Source organism: Nelusetta ayraudi, unplaced genomic scaffold (assembly GCF_046127955.1).
Source record: "Nelusetta ayraudi isolate G7.1 ecotype Tasmania unplaced genomic scaffold, CSIRO-AGI_Nayr_v1 ptg000002l, whole genome shotgun sequence".
NCBI lineage: Eukaryota > Metazoa > Chordata > Actinopteri > Tetraodontiformes > Monacanthidae > Nelusetta > Nelusetta ayraudi.
In genome coordinates, this window is record NW_027466052.1 from 3,588,355 (window position 1) to 3,609,842 (window position 21,488).

General features: G+C 45.2%; 1 protein-coding gene across 3 annotated transcripts in view; it reads right to left on the reverse strand.

Annotated features, from left to right (window-relative positions):
- Positions 1-8,530: 8,530 nt before the first annotated feature.
- Positions 8,531-21,488, reverse strand: part of mapk8ip1b (mitogen-activated protein kinase 8 interacting protein 1b) — a 31,173-nt gene continuing 18,215 nt past the window's right edge. For 2 of the 3 annotated variants that reach the window (XM_076017920.1, XM_076017937.1), the window contains exons 3-13: positions 20,708-20,965; positions 16,680-16,761; positions 13,793-14,944; positions 12,816-12,891; positions 11,549-11,727; positions 11,089-11,192; positions 10,744-10,860; positions 10,110-10,180; positions 9,724-9,822; positions 8,877-9,156; positions 8,531-8,843 (exon numbers count right to left, since the gene is read on the reverse strand). In XM_076017920.1, the coding sequence (XP_075874035.1) occupies positions 9,084-9,156; positions 9,724-9,822; positions 10,110-10,180; positions 10,744-10,860; positions 11,089-11,192; positions 11,549-11,727; positions 12,816-12,891; positions 13,793-14,944; positions 16,680-16,761; positions 20,708-20,965 (2,211 nt within the window). In that variant the 3' untranslated portion in view covers positions 8,531-8,843; positions 8,877-9,083. The remainder of the gene's footprint in view (positions 8,844-8,876; positions 9,157-9,723; positions 9,823-10,109; positions 10,181-10,743; positions 10,861-11,088; positions 11,193-11,548; positions 11,728-12,815; positions 12,892-13,792; positions 14,945-16,679; positions 16,762-20,707; positions 20,966-21,488) is intronic. The other variant, XM_076017928.1, reaches the window with a different exon arrangement.

Consider the following 21,488-nt stretch of genomic DNA (forward strand, 5'->3'; position numbering starts at 1 on the left):
TCCTATTGGCCTCCTGTCTTTCCAGCTGGACTATCAAGATGGAGGCTACCTTATAAAATGGAGGAGGTCTGATTTGTGGTGGGAGGTTTGAGGGAGTAGGTAAGTTGGGGCACCCTATACACTTTGCACACACGTAGTTGATTTGTTGTTATCCCACTAGGTTTGGGTTTTCTTTAGAGTTCAGCCAGGCAGCCCTACTTTTGTTCTATTGATTTTTTTCTTTTTGGCACAGTCACCCTGCCCCGTCCTCACCCACCTTGTGTTCATTTATCACAATAAATCCTTTGTCCACTTTCATTGAGACTCGTTTGACTTGATTGTCTCGTGTTTGTCCACCAACTGGGTTCACCAGGTGGACGTAACAGCCAAGAATCATTTACTAGTTATGTACTTTTTTTTTTTTTTTTTTAATTATTATGATTAGAAAAAAATACTTTATTGTGGTTTTAAGTGTGACTCAGCAAAAACCTCATGCAAACGTTTTCCAATTAAATATCCAAAAACATAAAAACTTTTGTCTCTGAATTTTGCCATTTCAACACATTTTCTAATGGAAAAAGTGTTTTAAATTTTTAAAGCATTTTAAAGGCTTCACAGAAACTCACAAACTTCTCTGAGGTTGTCTACCTTTGATTCTTTAATTTCCAAATGATTTCCTTTGGACGTTACGACTTGTAAAAAAAAACATATTTTTTTTCGGGTTGCTTTACTTTTAAGTTTTGCAAAGGAGGAAGATTTTCCTGCTCCTGTTGTGATGATGTCCGACTTTCACATACATGCTCAGGGTTATCTATTGTAATGAAATTACTCTTCAAGGAGGAAGAAAGTCAAGTCAACTCACCCACTCGATTCTGGCTGTGACGGCAACCAGCAACCGATCAGAATCCAAAATCTGACAACATTTTTTTCCACGTTTGGCAAAAGCAAACGGACAAAAAAAGAAAAAAAAAGTGTGTGTCTTGTCTTTGTCAAGTATTGCATATGTGTTACGGATGTGAATCTTTGAGTGTTGCACAATTGATACACACTATTGATATAGTGTGTTTATAATTAGGGAAATGAGGGCATCAAAACAGAATACAGTTTGTGTAAGATTTTCTTCATTTATCTGTAAAATATCTCCACATTTCTGCTGAAATATTTTTGTTCCTTTCTTCTCGGTCTTGGAAAAATCCAAATGAACACAACATTGGTAGCAGGCCACGCCTCCTATTGGCCTCCTGTCTTTCCAGCTGGACTATCAAGATGGAGGCTACCTTATAAAATGGAGTAGGTCTGCGGCCTTCAAGCTTTCTTGCTCCTGCTGTTTGTTCGTTTGCTCAGACACATGGTTTTTATTAGTCTGATTTGTGGTGGGAGGTTTGAGGGAGTAGGTAAGTTGGGGTACCCTATACACTTTGCACGCATGTAGTTGATTTGTTGTTATCCCACTAGTAGGCCTGTCACGATAACAAATTTTGCTGGACGATAATTGTGCTAAAAATTATTGCAGATAAACGATATTATTAACACCATTTTTTAAAAATAATATATAATGATAATATATGACATAATAATTCAAGTACACCATGTCAAAAGCAATAAACTTTCATTCCTCAAGATTAAGAGGTTGCAAATAAGATGAACGAACATAATAAACATAAAAGACAACAAAAAAACACTAAAAATAAAATGGACCCACATTCTGTTTTTATCAAAAATAGAACTTAAAAACCACGATAGCAACTAATAACAATTAAAAAGAAAGAAAGAAAGAAGGACTTTGACGCTGTATTCCCCTTCTTCACCACCACTACTTTCGAACAAATGCGACATATCGGCTCGTCCGAGTTCATGGGCTCATCTCGTTCGCTTCGTTTGAAGCCGAAATGTTCCCATACTGGCACTGTTCATCATTCATAGCGTCTACTCGCTTTTCCTTCACTTTGCTCTCTTGCAGCACTGTGTCCGTGTCCGTGTCCGTGTGTGTGTGTGTGTCTGGGTCTGCGCCAGCGCCCGCCTCGCCCATCCGGTGACAAAGAGACTTAATGACTGACAGGAGAGTTCACTCACTCCGTTCATTCCACTATAGAGCCAACGCGAACAGGTGTCGAGACAAATGCACAGGGTGAGACCTTTGCTCTCATCCAGCGTGTTTGGTAGCGACAGAGGTGAAAAACAAACGCATGTGTCAATTTATCGAAATTACCGACCTGGTTTTTATTTACCGAGCGATTAATTGAATGATCGATTATCGCGACAGGCCTACCCACTAGGTTTGGGTTTTCTTTAGAGTTCAGCCAGGCAGGCCTACTTTTGTTCTATTGATTTTATTCATTTTGGCACAGTCACCCTGCCCCAGAGGGACAGCAAAAACCTTATGCAAACTTTTTCCAATTAAATATCCAAAAACATAAAAACTTTTGTCTCTGAATTTTGCCATTTCAACACATTTTCTAATGGAAAAAGTGTTTTAAATTTTTAAAGCATTTTAAAGGCTTCACAGAAACTCACAAACTTCTCTGAGTTTGTCTACCTTTGATTCTTTAATTTCCAAAAGATTTCCTTTGGACGTTACGACTTGTAAAAAAAAACATATTTTTTTTCGGGTTGCTTTACTTTTAAGTTTTGCAAAGGAGGAAGATTTTCCTGCTCCTCTTGTGATGATGTCCGACTTTCACATACATGCTCAGGGTTATCTATTGTAATGAAATTACTCTTCAAGGAGGAAGAAAGTCAAGTCAACTCACCCACTCGATTCTGGCTGTGACGGCAACCAGCAACCGATCAGAATCCAAAATCAAAACATTTTTTTCCACGTTTGGCAAAAGCAAACGGACAAAAAAAGAAAAAAAAAGTGTGTGCCTTGTCTTTGTCAAGTATTGCATATGTGTTACGGATGTGAATCTTTGAGTGTTGCACAATTGATACACACTATTGATATAGTGTGTTTATAATTAGGGAAATGAGGGCATCAAAACAGAATACAGTTTGTGTAAGATTTTCTTCATTTATCTGTAAAATATCTCCACATTTCTGCTGAAATATTTTTGTTCCTTTCTTCTCGGTCTTGGAAAAATCCAAATGAACACAACATTGAAATAAATAAATAAAGAGATGCTTCATCCAAAGCTGAGCTTTACTCCATGTACTTGAGACCTGAGTGCATAGCGTGGCGGCCGTTCAACACTGTTGCCAAAAAAAAGACTCTGATGAAGGACGAAAAGTGCTTGTATGAGCTTGTTGGAAATGAATTGAAAAAAAAAGGAACCAGGTAATTTGTTCTGGTCCGTTCGGTCGTTACAAAAAAAAAAACAAAGAAACAAAAGCAAAGCACATATTGATTCATCTAAAAAAACAAAAAAAAACAAACTCTGATTGAACTTTGAACAAATTCATCTAACTTGTCAGCACCACTCTGTTGATGATAACAACATTTGATATTTATATTTCATATAAAGCATTATAAAGGCTTCACAGAAACTCACAAACGTCTCTGAGGTTGTCTACCAAAGGAGGAAGATTTTCCTGCTCCGGTTGTGACGATGTCCGACTTTCACATACATGCTCAGGGTTATCTACTGTAATGAAATTACTCTTCGAGGAGGAAGAAAGTCAAGTCAACTCACCCACTCGATTCTGGCTGTGACAGCGACCAGCAACCAATCGGAATCCAACATCTGACAAAACTTTTCCACAATGTTTGGCAAAAGCAAACGGACAAAAAAAAGAAGAAAAAAGTGTGTGTGCCTTGATGCAAGAATGACCACAGGAGACAGCGACGGCTGCATTAAAATTTTTAAACAAAAGAATAATTCACATCTAAAAAAAAAAAAAAAATCAAAAATAAAGGAAATCTCACATACATGTTGAATCAGTACAACGCATTGTTTATAATTACATTTGTTAAACTCTATTTATATATGGCATAATCTATACACCTTTCGTATAGCCTTCATTACTTTCTATCTCTGCTTTGTGCCTTAAGTGGCTCTTGAAAAGATGTTTTTTCACCTCCTAATTTGGACATAATGTACGGAAGCGTATTGCATTCACTTGGCAAATAAAAAAATAATCTTTTTTTTATTTTTTATTTTGAAATCCCGCGAGAAAACCGTAGACAGGTGACTCTACGTCATGGATGTGCTCTACGGTGGTGACACGTGTCACCACGTAGCCAGTCTGAATGCACTTCAAATGCATCATTTTGTATCTATGGAGCCATGATGCCATATTTATCCAATTGATCCCGGAGAAACATTGCGATGTGGAGAATATCTGAATGGGCTTTCCTTCGAAACAACCGCAAAGTCCTCAGACGCCTTACGTAACGTTGATAAACTGATTGTAATGCCATCTATGTCACTTAAAGACAGGACTATTTCCCAGTGTCTCAAACCCATGTCAAAATAGAATTTGATTGAACTGAACAAGCTGGCCATGTTTGCTTCCATTATATCGAGCTCTCAATGAAAGAATGGATGCGATTGTTTCCGATGCTCTCTAAACTCGGGAAAATAGGGCAGAAAAAAATTTGCACAAAAAACAGGGCGGAAATTTTTTTTGGAAAATGTCAAACTGACAATTGTTTTCAGTATTATTATTTCTTAATGCGTTCATTCCTGCCTCAAGTGTGTGTGTGTGTGTGTGTGTGTGTGTGTGTGTGTGTGTGTGTGTGTGTGGAGGAATGGGGGTTGTGTGTGTGGAGGAATGGGGGTTGCATGTATGCATCATGCCACTTCCTCTTCCTGTATGCTTCGAACCACACTCACACACACACACACGCAGATGTCACTATGGAAACTTTACCCATTTGCCTGACTCTGCCGCTGTTTTCTAATTCTAATTCACACGACGGTCGTGGAGTTAGACAGAGTTCCTCCCAGCGGATGCCTGCTGCAGCTGAGAACTTGACAAAAAAAACAAAACAAAACCCTCCCCACCCCCCCCCAGAGGATTTAAATGCAGAAGCAATGTGACCCATGCCGCATATAGCCGCAACTTGCTCAGAGGCTGCAGTGAAACTACTGGCTCGAAAGGAGTCGCAAACAATATGCAGCTGAATAGGGCTCATATGTCCAGCCACAGCGAGGCTGTTGGCAGAGCTCATCGCAACACCTGAATGCGCCCTTTACTGAAGCCTTGCAGGTGCGGAAACGCGTCAAAGAATTACGACAAGGGAGGAGCCGCAGAGAGGGCCGGAGCAGGAGTGCACGTGGCATTGAGCCCACTCTGACATCCTTCCCGGGCCAACGGACTCCTCCACAGCAAGAATGGCGAGAAGGCGCGACACGCCCCGGTGTTATTTTTCGAGGGAGGTCAAAGGAATCGTTTGAAGTCGAGGCACTACCAGTGAAAACATGAACCCAGCGGAACTTCTCGCACTTCCCCTTTCTGCCGAGCTCATGCGTCAGCCTCAGAAAGTCAGCGCTAGCGGTCTGACAGTTTCCGCCAGTCGGTGAGGAGGGGGGGGGGGGAGGTTAGGCCATGCTCGTCTTGCACGGGTATATTGAACCCGGATGTTAAGAAGGTTGAAACAGACTTTAGACCTTAATAATCCTAACGACCATATACTGTAGATGCTAGCTGGGGATAGCACAGGACTCCTCCCAATTCCCCGCTAAAAGAAACAAAAAAGAAAGAATAAAAATCCACTCTCAAACACCTTTCACCAGTCTGCATCAACGTGCTGGCCTGATTTCCACTGTTCAAATGTTCTAGGCCTCACATCTCTCCACTGGCCACGCAAGCAAGCAAATCTGCATGCTCTTTGGTGACGGTTTAGAACAAGCTGTGGTTTCCCAACACCACGGTTTTTAGCTTCACACGTGCATGATTCACCGAAGGGTAATGAGCACAGTTTCCTCTTCCTCTTTCACTGAGGAGTTTTATAACTCTATAGTCGAAATAGTTTTAATACTTTTTGGCAACAAACAGACACACACGCATATATATATGTACACATATATGTATATAAATATATATGTGTGTGTGTGTGTGTGTGTGTGTACTCTCCTCTAACTCCAATGTGTGCCCTTTCATCTGTTTGCTTCGCTGCTGTGATCTCAGTCGTTTTTTTCTGATTAAATGTCATCATCAAAGCCACTGCATTTGTCTCCACAAAGGACACTAATTGTTCCTGTCATACTCAAACCGCTTATAAACATTCAGATCAGAGCTTTTTTTGTTGTTGCATAGAGCAAGATTCATTTTCATTTTGCACTATTTATTTGATGTTCTGCCGGCAGCCGCTTTGCTAGCTTAAAGGGGGGTCCTCCTGTGAAAAACCTTTTTGTGTTACCAGCATGCCAGCTAATACACCAGTGTGAAAAATATTTGCACTTGGGCAAAAAAAAAACCCCCAAAACAAATCAAAATAACAAAAAAAAAAAAAATTGCAAGTGCCACAGTGGACTTTTAACACTCACAACAAACACTGTATGCACTGCAGTCAGCGTGCTAACAAACACTAGAGTCTCCCAACGAGCTAGAGCTGCCAACCGCCCCTTAAAACGGGGCCGGCTCTACGCAGGGGCAAGAGGTCACAACACTTCCTCGAAGCAAACTTTTAGAAGTGAAATGTCCGCCGGAAAAAAAGCACGAGTTAAAAATAAGCCTCCCATCGTCTCTCATCTCCGTGCAGCGTGTCTTCAGACACTGCCGTCAGAGATCGCACCCACACCCCTCCGTAAGCCACCTGTCACTGTTCTGATGTAAATGAGCCCAGACGCACTGACGCATCCTCACTGTGGCGTCAAGTTGAGACAGTCAGAGCGGTTGACTTTGAGGAAGCAGCAAAACCCCACCAAGCTCGTCACAGTGAGCCGTCAGATAACCAACAATTCACAACTAACTTGTTCATGAATCAAATAAAGAACCCCCCCCCCCAAAAAAAAAAAAAAAAAGTTAGGTGTCCTACATGTTCTGCTCTGTATCTGTTGTGTTGTGCAAATTATAACTTTGAGAAAATGCTTGGTGTTGTTGTACAGTGGAGCGGAGAGAAAGAAGAGTGAGGTCAGGGGAAAGGGATATTTTTGAGTTATTAGCTAATAAAGAAAACAGTGATAAAATGTTCTGCCCTTTATCTGCTGTTTTTTTTAAAAAAATGTTTGAGAATAGTTTTTTCACAAGACCTACCTTTCAGTTTTGTAAATGTTGATTATAGTGACAAGTCTTTGCTTTAGGTTGAAATGTATTTGAGAATCAGGCCATCCAGTTCAGATAAGTGTTATGTTATTGGTTGTTAAAATCTGGATGAAAGGCATTTTATTTGACTTTCCATTTTCAGTTTTCCCCCTGAGGGTTTGCCACCTTATGGTGGTCAGGGGGGTTTAGTGACCCTGAGCTCTACACCAGCAGGAGCTTTGGTCTTCAGGTGGGACACCCAACTTGGACAGGTCTAAGGGCAGAGTGACTGACAGAGTGCACTCCACTCCTCCAGGTTGAGAGCTGGACACACAGCCACGACAAGAAGAAAACACTAACAGTGTTAAAAATGTGTCACATTTCTGACTGCCCCATCATATGTACAGAACATATGTCCTAGAACCGACCTTGCCTTAAAATACAGAATTGTCTCGTTACTTTTCGACGCAAACTCACCTTCGTTTCCGTACGAGTTTGCGTTCAAAACCGTAGTGTTCGTAGCTGCAGGCTGCACCATCGCGCAACCCATTCACAACAAGTGCGGACTGGCTGCGAAGCTTCCGTAGAGTCAGGATCGCTTGTTCTTTCCAGCTTCATCCATTTAATTCCTTTGGAAAAGCCATCCATCCTGCACTTTACTGACTGTTGTGTAAAAACACGTTCAATTCAAAATTTTCAATACAATTTAAACATTATTTCTGATGTCAATTGGGAACAAAGCAGGTCAAACTATCTGAACCACTTACTTTTTTAAAACCCTTTTTTAAGTGATAATTTTCCACTACTGGCGAGCCACTGGCCCTGTGATGGTCATGACCCCGACCCCTGCGGGAGGCCTCCCTTTATTTTTCGGAATAAAAGTTGGCAGCACCACAGCGAGCCAATGCAATCCCAGGTGCGAGAACGCACTGTGGTGCGTTTGGTTTGCGCAAGATAGAAACTCATTTCTTTTTTTGGGTGTTTTTTTCTTTTTCTTTTTTGCACTTTGGTGTTCTAAAGGTGACGGTAGAAAGAGGAGGAAAAGGATATGAAAAACCGCACAGACACCGTCGGCACAAGGAATGCATGGGCAGTGCGTGATTGCGAACGACATGCACACCTCAGTGCAATACACAGCGAGTGCACTGCCTCAAAGTTGACAGCGTTCAAGGACGCTAGCAGAAGTGTGTGATTTGGGATACAGCTAATGTCTGACTAAACAAAAAGGGATCCCTTCAGCTGCGGTTCCCCTGTAGCTGGATTCAAGTGTTTGAGGGTGGATTTTTGCCCGTCAATAAAGCATTAAAGCCTGCACTCCACCGCATGCGACAAGATCAGAGTCACTCTTCCTGCATGGATGTGGATCTCGTGTCCTCAAACGATGTCGTCCCAGAAACACATACGCCCCCACCAGTTGGACTCTGCCTCGAGTAAATCCATCAAGTCATTTTTATTGTTTCATTCTTTTAAATAAATTATTATCATATATTTGTTTTAATTTCAGATTTAACACTTTCAAGTAAAAGTTAAAATTGGGGCAGTCGTAGCTGTCGTCGTTCCTATTCCGTCGGCGGTGAGACGACGCTAACGGCTAACTAGCTTAGCCAAGGCTGCGGTGATATGGAGTTTGTGCTTTCCACAGTCAGACCGTGACTTTCCCACGTCTTTGCAGACTCCATGTTGCATATTGTTTCAGCCACGTCACTCTTTTGGCTCATCTTCTTCTTCTTCTTCTTCTTCTTCTTCTTCTTCTTCTTCTTCTTCTTCTGCACGAAGGTCCGACCACAGATCCATCTCCCGATCTTCGCTCAGATGTGTTAATTGTTTCGAGTCGTTTTTTCTTTTTCTTTTTTGCTTTAAACTTTTGTCTAAATAAATTTTTGTTACCGTTGTTATTTTCTATACGTCAGTCCCTCATGCAACATCATGTTATGATACAGTGTTCTGTACAGGGTTGTGCTAGCAGGGGAAGGCAGAGGTTATTCCAGGTAGATGTCCTCTGTCGGGCACGATGCTTCCACAAACTCCCTGTAATACAGCTGGAAGGCTTTCCTGCGTAAACACAGAAACGCACAGAGGTCATTCCTAGAACCTAACTCCAAACACAGGTCCTGATATTTCTGCAGGTAATCCAATCCATTCCAATCAATCTAATCTAATCCCATTCTCGGGCCTTGTTTGTGTGTGCCTCCAAACATGGAATGGGCCAGGAAAGCGTCATTTTTGGCAGGAGACTGTGAACAGAGGGCTAAAAAAAAAAAAAAAAAGTTCTGTAGAATCCTTAATGCATTTGAATAAGTGACCACGGGAGGCTGCGTCACTGGACAATAATCGAACAACCTAAAAATGTTTATAATGTGACATGAAGAAATGACTTGATGTGTTCATATTAACTCAGAAGAAAATTAAAGTTTCCAAGTTAAATATTGTTACCTCAACAGTAATAAAAATATCTTCTCAAGCATTCCCCCACCCCCCACCCCCGCACCCCCCAAACATTAAGTTCCATGACGCAGGGAAACACAGTGAACCGAATAATTATTCATTAAAATATGTATGCATTTTCACCAGGGGCTTCAGCAACAACAATGACTGCAGGGGGCGAACGTGGGGACTCACCCTATTGACTCTGCCAGGGGTTTGGTGGAGTTCTCCGACACAAACACGTGACAGGCAAACCTGTGGTCTGCCGGGTGCTTGGTGATAAAGCCAAAATACCTGCAGAGGGGAAAGAGAGAGGACGGTTTGCTCTCTTTATGAACGGATGTTTCCGATTCCACTGAACTTGAGTGGATTCTGACAGGAGTGACGCACGAAGCGTGAACATTTCACTCGACGCCCGGATTGGCCGGCAGGGAGGAAGCGTAACGGTGAAGGCGTTCGAGAGCCTCTAGCGGCACCGTGTGGTGCCTCGTGGCAGCAGAAGGTCCGACTTCTTTTTTTTTCTTTTCTTTTTTTTTTGAGCGCTTTAAAGTTGTCCGCCGACCTTGGCCACGGTCACTTACTTGCTGTTTTTGGGATGGTAGCCGCAAAACGAGACGTTCTTCAGCTGGAAGAAGTGATTGCACTCGTTACTCTGAAGAGGACACAGAGGTGGAAGTTTTAGACGTGTGTTTTTTGATTTTTATTAATAAATCAATCTTGTTTTCAGGATGAACAAAGTTTTTTTTTTTTTTTTTTAAATCATTATATATGGTTTTTAATGCTATTTATTCACCAATAAACTATTAATGAATTGCACATAAAAAGATGATAGCTTATATATTTATTAATACATAAAGAGCAATTGTAATACAAATTTAAAAGCAAATCAGATATCATGTTGCAGCAAATTTTGAGTAAAATGTCTTTTTATAGGACATTTAATTGTTTTGAATCACTAAATACATATTTGTGCACCCGGCTTTGCTCGTTTATATTAGTTTTTATATTTGTGATTTAGTTTATTCTGGTGCCGAAGGCTGGCGTTATCTCAAGATTCTACAATGAGTCATCTCTGAATGCAGTAACCTCTGTTAGCCACATGGGGGCAACACATGAAGACTGCCAACAGATTCCTGACGAATCAGTGACGATGTGCGTAATTGAAAGGAAAAAAAAGAAAAAGAAAAAGTGAGTCACGCAGGTCTGGCGTCTTACTCTGTCGCTGGCGTAATACTCCTCTTGCACTGAGAGTTTGATGCCTTTCACGCTGATCTCCAGGATGCAGGAGGACGGCGGGTTGTACTTGACCGTCATCCTCCTGTTGGTGGCAATCTGGAAAGCAGGTGGAACGAGTTTCCAAATAGCAATGTAATGTCGTCCAGTTTGTTGTTTGGTGCACGTGCTTATCGCAGCTCAACATCTAAATATTTATAAAAGATTAAGCCACCCCCCTATTTTAAGTCATATTTTCTGTATTAAAAACCCAACATATTTGCTTGTTTGATTTGATTCATGAAATGTATTATTTTATTCATTTTCTCTCAAAAGTGGCTGTTGTACCTTCTGCATGGCGGCACACAGGACATCGTTTCCTTTGTGGAAGGGCACCTGCACCGATCCCAGGAACTTCAGCCTGTACCTGTCCATCCACTCACTGCTCTTCTCTGCAGAGCCAGAAAACAAAAAACAAAAAAAACAAAACATGTTGGTTAATGTTAATTTTCCAATAATTTCCTGTGTTGAAGTGTTGAATCCAAACTTTATCAGTGTGGCGCTAAGCCCACCGTGTCCTTTGACTTCCAACAGATCAGACCAGAAAAGCTGGCGTATGTGTGAATACGGGCTCAGATTGACTGTTGCATAGCGAAAATAACTGTCTGGAGCTTTAATCATCAGTTTCCACAGCTCTCGAACAGAGAGAGTTCTCCTCACACATTGAGCTGCTCACAACAAACGTCTTGATTACTTTTTGTTGTTGTTTTTTGCTTGTTTTATTTATCCAGGCAGCGTCTGTGCTCACCTTCACCTTTGTCGCTCTCGGAATCTTTGGCCACCTCGATGGCGTAGTAAGCCGGGAAGATCCCCTGAGCGCCGGTCCGCATGTTGTAGCCCTCGTACCAGTAATCTTCTGACTGGACCTCCACCAGGAGGGGGTCGTCCACCTCCAGCTCCAGCTCGTCGTCGTGGCGAGGGACGAACCTGCGAATCCACAGGGATGTTGACGCTCAGCTCAGGTTTTCCCAGCATCCCTAGTAGCCAGTGAGCACGGCTCTATCTAACAGAGAGTTCTGCTGATTATACGATAAATAAAATAACATGGCAAACTAATACATGGCCGTGTTGGTATTGGCTGGGATTGTAGGAGGGTTGTAAATGCCTGAACAGGTACCAAAAAAAACCCCACAAAGACAAAAATGATCAGGCGCTGCTTCACTCTGTCACGCAGCTTTATGATGTCACCGCCAGCCTGTCCTGTTGTTCACATGACTGCTTTGCTGATTCTCTCCCTCCCCACTTTGAATCCGTGAGGCTGGAGGTCAACACCAGTGCGCCTCCCTGCAGCGTGACTGCCGGCTGGATGTCCTTTTACGACAAGCAGTGACAATATTCATGGCAATAAAGTTATTTTTTATTTTTTATTTTGAGAACAGAACTGTAGAAAATTCTGGCCAACACACAAAATTGTGAAAAATTAGTGCAGCCAATAAGCCGCATCCCCCTGTGTGTGTGTGTGTGTGTGTGTGTGTGTATGTGTGTGTGTGTGTGTGTGTTGACAAACAGCTTCTTGTTTGCTGGTCGGGTTCTTGTTCGTGCTCCTCGTCCTCCCCCCTGACTAATCAATTAGCTCCTCTCACTCCTCAGACTGTGTCAGTGACAAGCAGATGCTAACAGTGACATAGCTGGCTAGCTAGCACAGCTGTAACTTGAGACAGAAAACACACCCCAGAACAATTTACATGGACGCGCCATCACAGTCACAGCGAGGGTCCCGTCATTTTTGTTACGTCCTGGTTCCTGCCCAGCAGAGGACCAGCGCTGCTACACTGGGCGTAGCGCAAAACTACGACATCTTGTGGTGAATTTCTGTGTGCGCTGCCTTTTAAACTTTCACGTCAAACGGCATTTTGTATCACGAGTGTCGTTGTTTGGTAGTTTTTAGCATTGGTGGAAAACTGCGGAAACTAAAAATCACAAATTCCCTCAAAAAAAAACTTAGCAACTTAGCAACTAGCATTGTCGCAGAGCCGGGCATGGGCTGTTTCGGTGGTGGGTTGCTTCCTCCTCACCTGTAGACGGCTCTGTGGCTCTGTTCCTTCTCCTCTCCGTTGATGACACAGGAGTAGAGGCCAAAAGACTCTGCGCCTTCAACAACAACAGCAACAACAACAACAAACAGAGGGGGAAACCAGTAAATGACCACGGCAACATGCCGGCTAGCGCTCGGCGCTCTTTTTCCAATTCTTTCTCAAAGTGAAAGTTTGAGTGTTTTCTGCTGTTCAATGGCCAGGATGGAATTTTGACAGGATTATTATTATTATTTTTTTAAGATCCTGGTGGAATTACACTTTCTCTATGGCGCAGTGGTTAGCGCTGCCGCCTCATAGCAAGAAGGTTGTAAGTTTAATTCTGGGCCTGGGACCTTTGTGTGTGTCCATGAAGCGGGTATTGAAAATGGATGGATGGATGGATATTGCAATAGAGAGTCATATTTATGCCCTTCACACATCTGGGGGCAAAAATAAGAAACTTTTTGTGACCAGAATGAGATTTTTAAAACTGTGTGCGTCATTTATTGTGCCTGACTCTAATTCTCCTGGTATACTGGCCCTGTATTTAAAACCTGGCCTGTCTGGACTATGTTACAGAAAACACAGGAAGTTGAAAGCAGCTAACCTTGGTAATTGTGTGATTAATAACCTCATCGTCTAGGAAAATTGAATGATTTGTCTTGACACTATTAGACCGACAGATGTTTTTTTTTCTCTCATCCTGCATGTTAGTAGTTAGCCCTCAGTATGATTTTAATCTAAGCTTTGTGAAACTGGTAGCAAAATGCAATTTCTTCCTCTCGAATCTTGCTTCCTTGTTTGTTCTTAGATGCACCTGCTGTTTGTTATGCCATAACAATGCATGGGAAGAGAAAATTCATTTTCGCCACTTGGCTGTTCTATAAACTCTTCTGTATGATTTCAACGTTTTATGGTCAAAACCGCTGAATCTACACATTTCCAATTTGAGGCCGACGGGCTCACGGGACACTTACTGGAGGAGCGCGATCGGCCGTTCATGAAGACGTTGAGGAACTTCTTGGAGAAGTGCAGGTCCACCTCTGGGGTGGAGTCCTCGGAGAGGCAAGCCGTGGCCTCCCTCCTGACGCCGCCTCTCCGAGCGCCGCCCTCCTCGTCCTCCTCCTCGTCCTCCTCGTACTCCTCGCCGACGGCCGACTCGTAGGGCGAGGAGACGCAGTTGTCGTAGACGGTGGCCGAGTCGCTGTCGTCGCTGTAGCCTTGGTAGCACTCCCGCAGGCTGACCAGCTCCAGCTGAGCGTGCTCGTCCACCACCAGAGTGTATTTGACGGCGTCGTACGAGAGGCCGCTGGCCTCCGAGCTCATGGAAGTCCTGAGCGCCAGTCTCCCGCCCCCGCCGCCGCGGTGGCCACCGCCGCCGCATTCCCTGTTCCCTCCCCTCTTCCTGAACATGCTGTCCAGGATGATGCTGTCCACGTCCTCGTCCTCGCCGCAGTAGCTTTCGTCTGTGGCGTCCACGTACTCCACTGACGACCCGTCTCTCAGCACCAGCCCGGCGCCCCCCGACCCGTCGCCCTTCAGACTGAGGTCCCTCGCGACGGGCGGCGTGACGAGGGACTCCACGCAGGAGGCGTAAGGCGGAGGCGCCGCCGCGTAGACCTCGTCCTCCTCCTCGAAGATGGACGGGTTGGTCCGGTCCGGGAGGGGCTGGTAAGGGGGCGGGCCCTCCGTGTCGGAGCTGATGGACATGCGGCCCTGTTCCGTCTGCTGCGAGAGGAAGGGACGCTCCTGGCTGGCGGGCGGGTCCAAGGGGTCGGCGGAGCGCTGCACGGGGGTCAAATAGATCTCATCCGTGGGCTCCAGGTGGACGTCAGCGTGGTGGCGGATCTTCTCTCGCTGGTGGCCGTTTCCGTCCGCCTTCCCCGCCAGGTACGTCGGCGCCGGCGTGTAGTTCTGCGGCGGCTGCGGCGCCGGAGGCTTGGCCTGGAGCTTGGAGCGCGTGGCCGTCGCCGCCGTCGCTGCGCAGGAGCCGCGCGAGTGCGCCGTGGTGCGGCTGTGCCTGCAGGGGGCGTCGGTGGAGGTGCCCCGGTCTTTGGTCTGGGCTCCGCCCCCTTGCACCTTGTCCTCGTCGCTCAGGCAGCTGTGCTCCCGCGGAGGGGTTAGCTCACCTGGAGGAAGAGCCGGTGGTGCAGCCAGCACGAGAAGCAGCAGCAGCAGCAGCAGCAGCAGCACGTAGGTGGGCAGTGCAGAGGCCACAGGGCACATACATGACGCGGGATGGGCGCAGGCGGCGGACGTCGTGGCGGCGAGTGAAGCAAAGCACAGACAAGAGGAGACAAACGTGGACAGGGTTAGGTAATGGAAGTCGGGATTACGGGGCTAAAATCCACATGACTCATCAAAATTCACAGGGCCGCGGGGAGCCGTAGAGATTTGGGAGGGGGAGGGGGGAGGGGGGTTAGAGTCGATTGAGGCGTTATGTCATAATCCATCGGCGGGAAATCCCTGCGCGAGCTGGGACGATGCGGCGAAACGCCCCGAGTTTCAGGTCGTGTCGACGGAAGCGTCGCCCCGGAGTTCAGGAAAAAACTTGGGGGCTTTTTGTCTCAGAGCGTCGCTTTGAAATCCCCCAGTCAGTATTTCTACACGTCCATCCCCACCTCCTAAGGACAAGTGCAGACTGCAGCGTATCATCCACTCAGCCGAGAAAGTGACCGGATGCAACCTCCCACCCCTGCATGACCTGGACATCTCCTGAGTCCTGAATGTGTTTGTGTGTGTCTATATATATATATATATATATATACATATATATATGTATATATATATATATGTATATATGTATATATATATATATACATATATATATGTATATATATATATGTATATATGTATATATGTATATATATATATATATACATATATATATATATATGTATATATATATATATGTACATATATACAGTATATGTGCATATATATATATGTATATATATATATATGTATATATATGTATATATATATATATGTATATATATATATATATATATATATATATATATATATATATATATATATATATATATGTACATATATACAGTATATGTGCATATATATGTATATATATATATATATATGTATATATATGTATATATGTATATATATATATATATATATATATATATATATATATATTTATATATATATATATATATATGGTATACCTTTTTATATTTAGTTAAGTTAGTTGTACTTTTTTTCATTGCTGTAGTTTTTTAAGCGCCAAACTACACCAAAGCAAATTCCTTGTAAGTGTTAAACCTACTTGGCAATGAACGTGTTTCTGATTCTGATTTGCTTGGGGCCACGCTAACCATCTGGATTACACGAAAAAAAAAGAGGCAGGTATTGATTGGAGAGGGCCGTTGGTTGCACACAGACAAATACCATGCAACCTTCACGGTTTGAATCTCTCATGCTTCTCACATTTGAGGTACTTTAGTCATTTCCAAACACATTTGTTTGATTTAGTTTGATTTTACTAAGCAAGACCGTCGTCAGTCGCCAGCTTCTCCAGCCAAATGTAACGGAAATCTTTCCGACGTTCGCCAGAAGACAGAACGGGAAAACGGGAAGTGCACGTCAAGTGTCTGGGGTGGATGAATGACACCCTGGCGAGTCGATGGCAGGGTTGGTAAAACTCAAAAGCACTGACACGCCCGTCACATCAGCGCGGCCCGCGCTAGCCGCAGTTAGCGCGCCAGAGCTAATCCAACCCTGCACGCATACAGAGAGGATCAGCCCAGTGGACTCAGTGGGGAGGGAGGGAGGGAGAGAGAGAGAAAGAGCGAGAGACGGCGACGGCCCAACGTCAGCCAATCAGAAGCTTCTCGGCCGGCTCACCTGTTTTGAGGGGCGACGACGAGCCTGAAACCTTCTCCTGCCAGCTGTACTTCTTCCCCAGGGAGTTGTTGTTCAGCGTGTCCTGCGCATCCAGCAAACAACAAAAAAAAAAAACACAGAAGGAAGACGAGAAAAAGAGTGAGAGAGAGAGAGAGAGAGAGAGAGAGAGAGAGAGAGAGAGAGAGAGAGAGAGAGAGAGAGGACTGGAATTACCCAAAACTGGACTGCACAACCTTTTTGTCTCTCTCTCGGCCCCTTCCAAACACACACACACACACGCGCACACACACGCGCGCGCGCGCGCACACACACACACACACACACACACACACACACACACACACACACACAGGCTTTTATTCTGTTGAATAAGCAGGGTTCCTTTTGTCTGTGCTCCGTGGCGTGGACTTAAAGGGAACCGGACCTTTTAGCAAAACTGTGGACACACACACACACACACACACACACACACACACACACACACACACACACACACACACCGACAAAGCCACACACTACTACGACACACTGCGAAAGTGTGAAGAGCAGTGAGTGCAGCTCACCGAGGGAAAACACAGACGGTGGCACTTTTGTTTTGAAGCTATTTACAATTCTCTTCTCATTTGTGTGTTTTTGAGCTGTTTTTTTTTTTTCCGCCAAAGGCATAAATGATCCAAAAAACCAAAACCAAAAAAAAGAGCAACTGAAGGGAGAACAAAACTGGCCACCAGCTAGTTCAGACACGCATGAACTGGAAGCTGCTGCTGCTGCTGCCGCCGCTGCTGCTGCTGCTGCTGCTGCTGCTGCTGCTGCTGCTGCTGCTGCTGCTGATGATGATGGTGACGGCCAAGCTGAGGCTGTTTTGCTCTGCGCCGTCCTCTCACAGCAACACATGACTCACTTCCCTATTTATCAGTGCTGGGGCGGCGACAGAGCGGCTGCCATGGTAACTGGTGAATCAGCTGGTAGGAGGCGGTAGGAAAAGGTTGCGGGGGTGGGGGGTGGGGTAAAATTGGAAGACATCTCTCGCTGTGGAGCGTGAAGTGACGCACAGGCAGCAAAGTGTGCTTGTGTGCATATTGTGTATATTTATAACATCCAGACATATGAACCTTTGCTTCTTTGGCTCGAGCAGCCACCTTGCCGAACGAGGTGCGCTGAAACACGCGGCTCGGAGCGTCAGGCCCTTTGTGATGTCACAAATGGTGCCAGCATTTCGTCAAAGGGCGGCGGCGGCGGCCGCGCCACCAGTCAGTTTTTTTTAGCTGTTAGAAACGTGTTCAAGTTCCAACAAAGCCTCAGTTCCTGGCAGAGGGCTGGAAACAGAGGGCTAAATATGCAGGTGCAATTATAATAACAAAATGACTTGTTTTATGTAAAACAAAAATGATCAACAATCGGATCTCACTCAGTCTTGAAAAGCTCTGACTGAGGAGAAAACGCCCCGTCACCATCCCAACCCAGCATCTAATCTATCCGATCGGAGTTCTCGTCTCAGCCGATTCTGAGGCTGGACATTGATTTTGAAAAGTTATTGAATTTCATCTGTGAGGTTCCATGCAGTGCCACAAAAACGATCTCATTTTGTTCTGTTTGGAGACCTAAAGGGACAGTGAACTGCACATATTCGGCCTTGCATTCATTTTTTTTTCCTTTTTCTTTTCTTCTCATCCTCAATTCCTCTGCACACACACACTTTATCCACTAAGTGCAATATTTGAACTTAGATTTCATGCGCACTGCTTATATTTTATACTGTTTAAACTGTTTATTTTTTTATTACTCTTTACATTTCCTTTTTTATACCTCCGTTTATATTTTATATTTTATATCTGTATATTCTTATTTCATTTTCATGTCTTAATCTATCCAGGCTTAATCTGGGACCTGCATCCTAATTTTGTACTGTTGAAAAATGGTATGACAAATAAAGCTTCCGCGAATCCTTGAATCTTTTTGACTGATGCTTCTGTTTCTTGCTCCAAATTGTGTTCTCACGCAAGTTGTTCTCGAAAATGCAGAAACGAATGGGGGGAAATATCTGATATCGAGATGAACAGCGCCGCCTTGTTTGCCTCATCCCCCAAATGTGGAATGTTCACCAAAGCATCGATGTTACTGTGAAGGGCTGTCAACAGAGGGCTAAAAATCTAGACAGACAGTTTCCTACAGTGTCCTGGAGTCCACGCTAGAGAAGACAAAAACAACAAAAATCCAGTTGACTGGAAAATCCACGTGTACAGCCGTCTCAGAATTTTCCTGAACACTTCCTGAACGCGGTGGCCCGACAGTGAATGTTTTCCTTCGTTGTACGAAGGCAGCGAACGGCGTCCGGGTAGGGCAGAGAGACAGAGATCCCGAGGAGCGGAAATGTCCGCGCGAGCAATTATTCCCTTTACGCTTCTTAAGTCTGACAGCTCTTGTACACACACACACACACACACACGCACACGCACGCACGCACACGCACGCACGCACACGCACGCACGCACACACACGCACACGTAAACACAGGACAAAGGCACAGGAGCAGGAACAGTCGGCTCGTTTCCACTTCACAGAAAGTGTGCAAAGAACAAAGCGGCGACAAATATAGAGCCGGTTGGCTGAGCCTGATGACAGTGCGCACTGTGAGGTGTGCGTGTGCTTGTGTGTGTGTGTGTGTGTGTGTGTGTGTGTGTGTGCGCGCGCTGGAACGCTGGATTTTACTTCCGCGTGAATGCAAAGCTTGTGCTTTTTTCATTTTATTTCTGTTTTTAATCAATTTCACTTGCAGTTTTAAATAAAGCAGCAAGCAAGTGAGTGAACGCCGTGACACACAGTGAGTGGAATCAGCTTGTGAAGCCGTCAGCTGTTGTTGTGCTCCGGCTTTTTACTGTAATTTTCTTTATTAAGTTCACCAGTCAAAGTCAGTAATCACTGGACGTTAGCATGCTTTCAAATGCAGCACTTCAGTCAATGTAATTCACTGCAGCACACTTGCATGGTGGTCAGTACTAATCGACAGTCTTGAATACTACCAAACCTTTACTGGGACTGGGACTAATGCTGTTTCTATGCTGAATATTCAACCAATTTTTCGGGGCTAATATACTGTATTAGCAAATGCACGTGCGGTAGATATTGTGCTACAGGAAGTACACAAACTCCTCCCGGTCGACCAACGTTGCAATTGTGGCTACATGATGTTGAGATGAGAGAAAAAAAAAGTGTGAGAATTTAAGGTTGCTTTATTTATTTTAAGTGTTTTGTTTCATTTATTTTTTTAAAAACCTTTCAATTTTGCACAGGTGCCTGGAAGGCGGTGGTCATGTAAGGCAACGAAGGACGTCTTATGTTTGATTCAAAGCGTGGAATGCAGCATCGCTGAAAGGTGGGCCATCAGTAAACCACAGTCAAATCCACAGATCAGCTTCTTGTCTTCACCCAGAAATTCCCAGATTCCAAAGTTCTCGTCTGAAAGCCGTGCGCTAACCAGGACAGAAAGTCTCTTCCGCCCCGGTGGAGGATCTGAAGCAAACACTGGTCCTCACTCTGACTCTGATGTTACCAAGTACAGAAAATGCACAGTCACGAGTGCCGGCGGCGGCGACACACACACACACACACACACACACACACACACACACACACACACACACACACACACACACACACACGCACAGATGGACCCAAAGAAAAAAACAAAACGGACAACAACAGCAACAACAACAAGCCCTCAGTGCCTGCCGCGGCCCTGACAACTGAAGGTATTGTCTGGTCGTGTCAGCGCATCCTGTCAGAGACACGACTGTAGTCATTCCAGCGGTGATGTCACGCGGGAAGTCCATTCATTTTGACATCTCCCAGTGACATGTGTGTGTGTGTGTGTGTTTGTGTCATCGGAAAAGGAACCGAAACCGTCTGACAGAAGATGTTTCTCCTCTAAAAAGACGAGAGGCGATGAGCTGATCAGCCTCAAACTCGGTGTGCGTGTGTCTGTGTGAAGGTGACGGTGATGATGATGATGAAGAAGATTCAGGCTCTACCTGTGTGCGTGGCACAATGGGGAAGAGGTTGAGCGTGGTGGGTCTCTTGGGCCGGTAGGTGTCCATGGTGACGGGCGCCGCCGGGTCCTGGATGAGTGCCGGGGCTGCGATGGCCGACGCCTTCGAGGACTCTCTGTCGCCTCGGAAGCCGTCGGCGCCGTCGATGAGCTCCAAATGCAGCATCTCCGCCTGGAGATGGCCCACCGCGCCGAGCTCCGCCCTCCCCGCCACGCTATTGGCCGCTCGCCTCACATGGCTCTGCGGGGATTGGAGAGAGCGAGAGGCAGCGTCAGTGGGAGGCAGAGGGATGGATACAGGCAGAGAGAGGGTGTGAGAGGGAGGGCAGGAGAGTGTGTGTGTGTGTATGTGTGTGTGTGTGTGTGTGTGTGTGTGTGTGTGTGTGGACGGCATGAGGGGATCAGGCTGGCCAATAAGACTGTGATTGAGCCTCTTACACCCTCATGAAACTGGACTGCGGTAGAAAACACAGAGACTTCCTGCTGTGATGACGTTCCCCCACCGTGTGGCAGCAAACGCCTCAGACCTGCCGGTGGCAGTTTTTATTAGTGGAGTCGCTGTGACGGCGGCGGATTTGCAGGACGCCGCGGAGCCGACGGGAGCGGCCTGGAATCCCAGCGGGAACCAGATCTGTCGCGTCGCGTCTCGTTGCGTCGCGCGCGGCGGGCCGAGGGAGACGAGCGTGGAGGCAGACAGGAAGTCAAAGGGCACTGGGACACGGCAGTCTGCTTCACATCCCATTACTCATCCCTCAGCGGTGCTC